This window comes from Thunnus thynnus, chromosome 18 (genome assembly GCF_963924715.1).
Source record: "Thunnus thynnus chromosome 18, fThuThy2.1, whole genome shotgun sequence".
Lineage (NCBI taxonomy): Eukaryota > Metazoa > Chordata > Actinopteri > Scombriformes > Scombridae > Thunnus > Thunnus thynnus.
Genome location: NC_089534.1, coordinates 26,105,685 through 26,116,838, shown reverse-complemented (window position 1 = coordinate 26,116,838; position 11,154 = coordinate 26,105,685). Strand labels below are relative to the sequence as shown.

Below are 11,154 nucleotides of genomic sequence, written 5' to 3'. Positions count from 1 at the left end.
CACGGTTTATCATGATTAGCACATGTGTGCCCACCTGCTCATACCTGGCCAAGACTGTATGGCACCAGATGCGGTCCTGTTCTCTGTTATTTTTATGACTGACTGATTGACATAAACAGATCCTGTCTGAAAAGCTACAGTAAGAACTTTCTATGTAGATGATACATTAATATACCTGTATATCCTCCTACCCCCACCTCAATGCTTCATGTTCCCCTGTGGTGATTCTGCACCTCCTGAACAAACATGATATATGAGAAAGTATGATGAGCGGAAATGTACATAAACACCAAATCTTTGATTTTAAAATACTTTATTTCATAAACAATATCTAAATTCAACTTGGTTGGTCACATACACAGTAAGGATAGAAAATGCTTGAATTAGAATAAGAGAAAACAACAAGAATCGGGCATTCCTATCTGCTCCTTGAGTTACGAAGATGATGGTGAAGATCTGAAGAGTGGCCTGATGGTTAGAAAACTGCGCTACACATGGAGGAGGCAGGTCTAAGCCCATATATTGGAAAGCACCTGCCCTGCTGAAGTGCCTGTAAGCAAGACTCTTGAGTTTCCTTCCAGCTGCAGAGATGCTGCTGAGCCTGACCTCTAACCTTTCTGTGGAAAGAAGCAACTTTCTTTCTGGTAATCATTTCAAATATTCTTAGCAAGCACGTTTGGTGCAAATTGTATGAATGAAGGTGAAGCTTGCATCATCTGCTACAATCTGCTTTGATTTGAATCAGAGAGAAAGACAGACTAATGCTAGGCACCTTTCTCGTCTTCTGCTTTGTTCAATACTCTTGTAGTCTCTCTCCTGGTGGTGTGGTCTAACTGGAAGATAATGTTTAGTTTCAGATAAATCATGTAGGCAAGCCATCGATATCTCACAAATAGGCTAGACATAAATAAATCCATTTTCATACTGAAAAGACAACATTTTGGTCCATTGTGTAAATAGAGCTAGAAAAGATTCACATTGTTCCCCCATGTTCAAACAGGGCTGGCTAGTTCTTTAAATGTTGGAAGACCTTCACCTGTGTGGCTAGACTATCATAAATTATCTCTAATATATAGCCAAATATTGCGAATATTGTGCAAGATCAAAGACACTATTTGTGCAAAGAATGTGTGCTCCTCTACTATAAAAGCTCTGACAGGTTTCAGTTTTTATGCCTTTAGTTTTGAGTTTTAGAAAAGTTTCCCACAATAGAACGACACGAGGACAACACTAAGAAGGCATTTGCTGTATAGAATACCTCCATAATTCAATTAGAAATGCCTTTTGTTAAAGAATACACCAAAATGCACACGTCACAAAAGCCATTCACATAATGTTAATGTAAAGAAAAGCCCACAGGCCATGGACTGTACTGTATGTGCTGTTCGGGAGAAAATAGAGAGAGCTCGCTGCTTCCCCCCAAGCATTTTTCTTGTTTCTGTACAGTGTGATCCGTCCGTCTGTTCGTCCATCTATCCCTCGTTTCTGACTCACCGGTGAAGCTACGGTCGGTGAGGCGCCGAGGAGGAATGACTGCGGGCCGGTGAGCTGTGCTGGGCTGGACAGTGCTTCACCATGCTGTGCCTGAGACAAACTGTGCAAACGCTACTGTGCTCTTCGTCCTCTGGGCTACCGGCACTGCTACTGTACAGTAAGTACGGTACCATTCCAGAGGAGCCTGTGGATGTGTATGTGTGTTGGTCTATGTGTGTGTGTGTGTGTATGTGTATGTGTATGTGTATGTGTGTGTGTGTGGTACAAACGTTGGCCAGGCAGTGATTAACTCAGGTCTCGCTATGACCAGTCAAACTGTAAACAGTGGATTTAGTCTTCAGTTTTTATATACAGTCGAGCATTCGTTCCTCTTTGGGGGACGAGGCAGAAAAGAAGCTGTGACCCCCCCCCCCCCCGAACATGTTCATTGTTTGGCTTCACAGCAAATAAAATGTTTTTCTTTCTCTACTATGAAATGTCTTGTCTTTTTGTGCAAGCGCTTAATTCTAGACAAAGAAAGCGGCAGTCTGTGTATCCAGAGGCTGTTTTGTTTCTCTCCAGTTGCTGATAAATCAGTTGTTATGAGGTAACCAAGGAGTAGATCATACTGCAACACAAGAAGAAGAAGAAACAGGAAATTGAAAGTGAGTCAACACCTCTCTGATTGGACAGGCAGGCAGAAAGGTGGCAAAGTCAAAATTACAAAACAATTCAAATCATCTAATGGCCTGTTTGAAGAATTCACATAAAGCATTTGAGCACTGTGCGTGTGTGTGTGTGTATTAATGACTTCAAATGATTAATTGAGCCAAAGTTTTCCTGCTGATTCATCTCAACACTGCTGTCTCAACTACTCACAGATTTTAATAAGAAGTCTGTTTCTTTGTGTACTTGAAAGTTGGAAACTCAAAGGTGGACTTATTTATCTTGGTTTCTGACAGTAAACTTTTATGTGTGATGTCACTGAAGCTTCTTTGTAATAGTCTGCATTATTCAGAGTAATGCTGTGTTCACACATATTGTATTCTGAAAGCTGAATTGTGCTTCTTCATCAAGATGATGCATTGGTGTTTAGTAGTATTGGTAGCGTTACAGCAGCAATTATAATACATTGGTTAAAGTGAGTGAGTGTAACTTTTGAGAGAAGAAATAACACATTCTTCCTCTTAAAAACTGAAAGTTGAATTCATTGGTAAAGAAACACTCCCTGTTGTAGCAGCAGAACTCAGGGCTTTTTGCTGCTACGACCTTAATTGGTCTGGTATGACCAGTAGCTCATGGCTAATGTTAGGAAACTTTGGATATGCAGTGTAACCAGCCCGGTCGCCAGAATAAAATGTTGGCATTGTACATTTCTGCAAACCACAGAAACCTTGAATATCTATGTTTCAACATGTGTAATACGTAGCATATTAACATTTCAACAATACGTATCATCTCAACATTTCTTAAGTGACGTAGTTCACAGAAGATCTATATGAGCTGACTTTCTTATTAGGAGGAGGGGATTGTTAGGAAGTTTGTTGGCAGAAAGTTGGCGAGCACGGTTCGAGACCACCTCGAAACCAATGCCTGCGTCCCGTTTCAACTGACAAAAGCGGGTGTTTTCAGGACATTTGCAGCTGTTTTTATTTTATTTTTTATTTTATTTTAACCCAAACCATGATCTTTCCCTAACCTTAACCAAGTGGTCTTTGTGCCTAAACCTAACCAGACCTTAACCACAGCATTCTCACATCATAAAACATCATTATTCAACGGATAATGGCCAACATTGAAACATAGACATTCAATGTATCTGTGGTTTGCAGAAACATTCAATACCAATGTTTTGTTCTGGCGATTGGGTTGGTGTAACTTACACAATGAGTCACTTTTCTGAATTGATGACTCATCTCTTTTTTTGTTACTGTTTAAAGGACAGGTTAAGTCTGTCTGAAAAGAACTTTCTGCATCCCCGTATCTGTAGCCTAAATTTCTAACCATTTCTGCGAGGGACTGCACATTTCCCAAATGACTGAGTGCTTCTTCTGCACATCCCTATGCAGACACCCGTTGTAGTGCAGACAGGACCATTTGCCTGGCTGCTGTCTGTGTCTGTTTTCAAGTATATTCACTAACTAGCTACGTAGATTACTTTGTAACAGGAACGTCATAACTCTGCTGTTTACCTCGTGACTGTACAGAAAGGGGGAAAATATTCTGATGCTGTGATAGCCTTCCAGATTTGCAAAATATTGTCTAAGATGATTATAAAACCACTGTGCAGCATCTGATTAGCCCCCAGACTGGCCTTCAGTGGGCCAGTTTTCAACATGAGATCATTTCCTCCCGCTCACTGTGACATGTTTCACTAAACAAACCCTTTGCGATCCACACTGTAAATTCAATTTTTTCTGAAATTTGCATGACACTGTCATGATTTGTGATCTGTGTGGAAGCTGGCCCCAGGATCCTATGTTGGTTCATGAAGCAACAAACCTTCACTAAGACAGCCCTTTGATGTTTTTATTTAAAAAAAAGTGCTGTTTCCAGTCTGAAAGCCCACTTACACTATATTTTAGCATTTACCATTATCCTGTAATTGTCACGTGTGACCAGCAACAACTTAACAACTGTTAAGCAAAAGTTGTCTCTCTATGACTCCTATGCTGCAAAATCCTACATGTACACTGGAGGCATCAGGGACCACCATAACACCTTGATGGAGAAGCAAAATGTGGTCTTAGCTTCCACTGTCTATTTTAAAGAACAGACAATGGGAAGTTGCTTCATGGTGCTTTTGCTTTTTGTCAGACTGAAGAGGCTCCAAAGTTTAAAGTAATGAGTGATGTAAACTCCTTTTTTATTAGCCAATCAAAGGAGATTCTCAGGTTTATGTTTCTCACAGAAAAATCACTGTAGTGTGTGCAGCAAGTGGTGGGATCAGATACATCCTAGAACATATAAACTAAAATGAGCCACTTTTTTATTCACATAAAGACTTCACAGAGCTCTGTTTTGTGAAATAAAAGAGCATATATGAACACTGCTGCAAGACTGAAAGCAAATTTTTAGTTCAAAGCCAGTTTAGATTCTGTGGAAGTTTTTCTCTTACCACATTTAATCTGTACTGACGTCAGTGTGGACATGAAAAAGGCGCCAATTGAGGCTCCAGTTGAAAATATTTCAACTTAAGGAGCATATTTCCACTTCATTAATGTATAGATGGCAGGAGTGAAACACACACATACACACACAGTTGGAATCTGTTGTTAGGTAGCTACAGCTGACATCTGTACATCCTCTGGCTGTATGTGGCAGCAGAAACACACTGCAATAAAGTGAAAGGAAACTGAATTCTGAATACCTGTAGAAACTCTCCCGTATCTAGACAAACACATGTTGCACTAACATCACTGACATGTAAATCATTGATCACTTGTGAGAAATTGCAATGCCTAGCATCTTTAAAATGATCCCTATAATGAAATTTAAGGCGTATTATCTGCAAAACAAAAGGATCTGATTTAATAGTTTCAAATACAGAGTTTACATGGAAGAATTAGCTGTAGCTTAGCTACATTAGTTAATAATAAATACATAAACTTTATAAATAAACATTCTAACAAACCATCTTCGCCACAAATCTTTTAAAATAATCAACAAATGAAATGCTTAGTGTAATACCTCCTCACTGTCTTTCTACATTAAATATCACTATTTTACATTTTTAGGTTTTTACCATGACCTAAAAATGTAAAAACAAAAATCCTTCCTGGCATGTTTGTGCTCTTTTTCAGTTTTTGTAAACGATTGCAGCTGTGTGGAAAAAAACTGCCACTGAATGCAAAATAAAAAAAGCAGAAGCTGATGAGCATCATGTAATGCAATGAGAATGTACAAAACAAGCTGCAAAACATGTCACTGCAAAGTGATTTCACTGGTGCAGTCGGAGAAAGACTTTGTTCTTCCAGTATAAACCACTGACAGATCTGTATACTTTATGATTATTTGACCACAGCCAAAGTGATCTGTGATGTTTACCTGAAAAAAAGAGAGTAACAAAGGATTGCATGTAAGAACAACAGCATTAATAGCAGATTGGGGATTTGACACTTGTCTTGCCGAGCTGGGGTTTTGACAAGAACAGATCAGCACCTCACTGACGGCAACTAATGATTCCAAACATTTGCATTCATCCCCGAAGCCTCTCCGAGCTCCTAACACCTCCGTTAATCTCTGCTGGTGAGAGGACTGTAAGTTCACTCTGTTGACTCATGAATATCCATGGAAGGAGAGCGAGATGGGTCGAAAAAATGTGTTGCGGAGAGACACGCAGGAGAAGACAGACAGATCAAGAGTGAAGGGACTTGACCTCCTCCCATTGAAACCTCTGAGAAATGGCTTCATCATTAGTAGATTTACTTGTAGCTCTTTAAATTACAGCTCCTTCACTTTCACAGCCTAATTAGACATTAACAAAACATAATGTATGATAAAATATGACTTGTTATATGAGATACTGCGAGGAGGAATACTGACACTCAGTGCTACATGATTATGAAAAAAGTGATAATACTGTTCAATTTATTTAAATATACAAGGTTATTTAACACATTGTCTTAATTTAAAGGGAAAAAGGTTTTGTACATGATCATATTTTCAATTTTGTAGAATTAGTAGCAGATATGAAGTGAAATTTCAACTCTAATTGTCTTTTTGTGATATTTACATAAAGTATTCAAATAATGATGTTTACTTTGCTGTGAACTATCATTATTGATTTTATATTGGAAAAAAAAAACAAAGTATGTCTAGATAACTAATGATTTTCTATTTTTTACCTGACCTTTCTACTGTCATCTTATAAAAACAATATAAAAACTGAAAAGACAATATCTATAACAATACATGCAAGCTTAAAGGTTACCTTTTATGAAAACGCAAATGTTAAGATAAGAAAGAAAAGAAAATACAGATTTACATATACATACATATAAAAACAAAAATTAGAAAACTAATAATTAAAAAAAACTTTTGAATATACCAAATACACATTAATTATGTAATTTATATAATCATCATGATAAGTTCAGGCACATACTGTTTGTTTGTTTTACATAATGAAACCAGTTCTTTCATGTAATACTTAATTCCCTCTTAATTTAAGAGTAATTTGCTCCATGGTATTTCTATATTATTTCTTTCCGGTCCTGGATTCATGATCTGTAACCATAACATAGTGATATGTTTCAGAGCAGAACACCTTAAAATGTTAATATAAGCAATATGTTCATGTTTCATGGGAAGATGAACACTTAGAAAACCTCAATTCTTAATCTAGTTAGTCTGCTTGGATTACACGCTGTTCTAAAGTGTCACCAGCCTTTAGACCTGGAACTGTATTATTAATGTGTCCAATTTAGACCCATGAACAGTAGAGCACATTGGAGGGGAATTAGTACTGAACACATGCTCCTCACATGACACCTTATTATACCACAACCTGTGTTAACGAGGTAACATCCAATTACTGCACCTCTAATTGTGTGCAGACTTGCATGTAATGTGTGAGTTGAAACACCCACAGGAAGACAGATCAAATTGCCTTTACGTGTTATATATTTCTTCACTGAGCACAACATTTGCTGCACACTATGAATGTTGGATATCTTTGTTTTTCATTATTTGTTTTTTTAACAAAGCTTGAAGTTTTAACTATGTCTGCTGTACTGTAATGTGATTACACTGTAAATTGTCATGTTTTAACTGCTTGCACAGTCATGTTTTTCTTTTGTATTCATTTCTTGCATTGTACATTTCCTACTATGCATGTTTCTTGCCTTATTCCTGTTAGATTGTATCCACTATTTAGCTGCTTCATGGTTCGCTTTCTCTAACTTTACATGTTCTTTATTTTATTGCTGTTTTAATGGGTAATTTCAAGGGTAATTCTATCCTAACCCCAAAACAACACAACAAAAAAATGTCCATCATGTCATAGGACTACAATGCTCTCAGTTCTCTCATCTGGCCAAGGGACTACAGTTGAAAACTAGAAAACTGTAACTTTTGGCTAACATTGGTACATTTACAGTGATCAATGTGCATTGTCAAATTATTGCAAACAAATTTGCATTAACAAATACATTTGGTATTGCGTTTGTTTCTCAACATAATGAAACAATGTTTCTATTGAATGTTTCAATATATTTCATGTTTTCCCTCCAAACAAATGGAGTGCAACTCGTAGCACTTTGACAACATCTACATTATGCCAGCTAAATTCTAAAAACAACATGCTCTCACAGCAAGAGTTTCAGCTTGTTTCTGCAAATACGTCCGTCCACATTGAAATGCCACACGGGGTAATTCTCCTCCTACAGGACAGACGAGCAAGTCAGCAACAGAAAACCAGAGAAGAAGAAATGGTACATAATTTCCATTTCCATGCAGATTTCAACAATTTCAGCAAGAGAAAGGTGGTAGATGGCTATGTTGAAACAACTGATCAAAGTAGACAATAAGGAGAACAGCAATCGCTTGAAGCCATCGGCCATTGTTGTTATTGTCTTTGTGGTTCTTCTTCTTCGTCTTCCAATGAAATGAAGGACTACTGCCACCACTTGTTTCTACAAAACTCCATTTTTGGGAGAGAAAAACACCATTTTAGTGTGGACAGAGGGCCAAAACGGAGAGAAAAAGATGCGTTTAGGAATTTGGTTGGCTTAGTGTGGACATAGCCTTACTTAGGGTTAGTGGGAGATTGTGGCCTTCAAATGTTGAAAAAGTCAATACCGCAGTCTTTCCCTAACCATAACCAAATGTTTTAGTTGCTTAAACCTAACAACAGGTGGCATACAGAACCCAAACCCTGGTGTCCAATGTCTAGAAACTCTATTGCAACAAATGTTGCCAGTTAGTGTAATCCAGACAACAATTTCATCTCCCCTACAACATATTTGGCAAAGCAAATGTATTTTGTAGTTTGTGAGTTTGGTTTGGTTACATAACGATCATGTGTTTAAATGTTGGTAATTTATTCAGTAAAAGTGTTAAATAAATGTTGCAAACAGAGCATGAAAGCTTGCCTGCATAATAGTCCAAGAACTAATGGCTCTAATAATGCTGACAGTATTAGCTATTAGGATCCTTGCACTGAAATGTACACAGTCAGAAATGCTCAAATCTTGCACACAGCTTTGAATGTAATGCATGGAAAAACACTTCATTGTGATTCAAGAGGAAACAATGTTAAATACACGAACAGATGCTCCATCACACCCAATATGCGCCACATTTGACTCCACTGAAAGGTGCAGTTTTTTTTGACCACAGATAGAATTCCATACTGGTTGTAAACAACACAGTACCCACAACAGATGGCTCACACCTAACACGTGATGTGAAATATACGGTTCATGATGTTCAAGTTTATGTTTTTAAAAACCCTCTGCATTCATGAAACAGAATTCATGTCGTGTGAGGTCATTCCCCGTCTGCTGCAAACATTTTACATCAAGTGACAGATGTCGCTTATTTCATGTCCCATTAGCTTTAAACATCTGTCTAGTTAATGAGCCGAGGCTGACCTTGTGTGTGTGTGTGTGTATGTGTATATGTGTGTGTGTGTGTGTGTGTAAATGAACAGGAAAACCAGATTTTCATGCCCAGGAGGAGAGGAAAGAACAAGAAGTACGGTAAAAAGATTGAAACTGTAAATGTACAGCCAGATAGCTCAGATGTAGCAGCATCCAACAACATGCTAAGGACGAGTATGTGAAACCACAGGGGTGAAACCAGGCTGAGGAAAGAAACCTGTATCCATCTTGCAAGGGGAAAAGTATTCATTACTGGAGTGTATCACATTCTACACAGCATCCCTGTGACAAAGCAACAGGCTCAGGAGGAGAGAGGGAAGAAAGAAGGCAAGAGGTTGCAGGGTTAAGGTCAAAGGTCACATTCTGAGGGGATCTCCCTTACTCAGGCAGGACTTCATTATCATCCAGGAGAAAGAAGAGACAGCAAAGAGCGCACCTGAGGCCAGGTTAGAAGGTTTTTTTTATAATTTTACACTGGTAAAATTATAACAAGAGGATTAATGGTAACATTTTTGCACTCATTTACCCTGTTGTTTAATTCTTGATTCATATATATTTACTTATTGAAATGTTAAATTGAATTTTTAAAATAAAAAAATATCACAACAGAAATATGCCCCCCCCCCCCCCTCAAAGTCTGCTTAAAGCCCTCTGAGCTTGTGTTTCTGTTCTCCTGCTGCGCCCAGATGGACAAAATCAAGAGTTATAGAGTAATTCCAGTGGATCATCTGCACCAGATAAGCTCCACTGAGCAACCAAAAAGGATTTTAAATCACCCGTCACCCAGGTGTGGAGGTGAGCGCTCAGGTGGAGCTGTGTGTTCATCTGTGTGTCTGTGAGGGCATGCACAATTTCATTACTTGCATTCATGGGATTTTGGGCCTGTGTATGTGTGTGTGTGTGTGCATCTTTCTCTGCGTGCGGGTAAGATTTATCGGCGGGGTGTGAAGGATCTTTAGGTCACAGATGCGGGAGAGCGGTGCTGGAGTGTGTTTGGTTTTGGGGAGTGGTGGAAAAGAAGGGTCGGTGTCACAAGGCAAGAAAACAGAGACAAGCCTCATGGAGCAGGTTTCAGGCCACTTCACTTCCAATTCAACCAGTTCTATTTATTCATCAAAACAAACCATTTATGATGCTTTCTATACTAGTTTTTATTTTTATTGACCATTACTATGCTAAGACATTAAACCTAACAGATTGGTTATTCATTTTAAGTCACAGTATGTTAATGTTATTACAAAAAATCTTTTCTACAAGCTACTGTAGATTTTGGGTTTTTTTGTAATAGCCATCACTCCTCTGGGTTGTAACATTTTAATTACCAGCTTCACTGATGTGTGTGACACCAGTTCAGTGATGCAGCATCACGAGCAGTTAGAAGATCATAGTTGCAGACAAAATCCCAAATGTCCCTCATGTTGCTGCCCAACATGAGTTGTTCAGTGGTGAGTGAAATTTGATTTATAAAACTTGTTCAGCTATATTGGTACTTTGCTTACTGTAGCTGGTTGACCATTACCTTTATGGAAGTGACACATCAAGTAATCTGGAATAATCTGTTGGCTATTTAATTAAAGACACAGTGGAATGAAAAATACATTTTCCAAGTTCTAATCCTGTTCTAATATATGTGTCATAAAATTCATTTTTGAGTATTTTTCTTTAAAAACCTCTCCTTTCTCTTTCTGTAAAAGGTAAAAAGAGTAATGATGACTCATCTTGAACTTGGGGGCGGTTACATTAATGTATGCAATCAAATGTGTTGGTTTTCAGCTGAGAAATCTTTCTTTATATTGCTAAAGACTTGTGGTTATGCTCTAATTCATTCGTTAACCCTTATGCTCCTTGTCCTGATCTGTGGGTGGAGTTGAACAGTCCTACAGCTTCATATGTCTTCACAGCTCCGTACTGCACTGTATTCATTAAGCCACGCCCCCCCTTTTAGTGATCCAATAGGATTTGATTTAAATCCCTCTTGTCACTTAACCCTATTCAATTTTACTCAGAAATACATCACATTACCAACACTAAAGACGCTCTAACTTCCACCTCACTGTGACTTCAATTAGAACGCTAT

The 11,154-nt window shown here is 38.2% G+C and overlaps 1 protein-coding gene across 2 annotated transcripts in view; it reads right to left on the bottom strand.

Annotated features, from left to right (window-relative positions):
• Nucleotides 1-337: 337 nt before the first annotated feature.
• cnih3 (cornichon family AMPA receptor auxiliary protein 3) overlaps nt 338-11,154 on the bottom strand; it is a 91,748-nt gene continuing 80,931 nt past the window's right edge. For both annotated transcript variants that reach the window (XR_010924493.1, XM_067572872.1), the window contains one exon: nt 338-2,101. Coding sequence is in view for 1 of the 2 variants with exons in the window: in XM_067572872.1 (XP_067428973.1) it covers nt 2,074-2,101 (28 nt within the window). In the remaining variant the exon portion in view is untranslated. The remainder of the gene's footprint in view (nt 2,102-11,154) is intronic.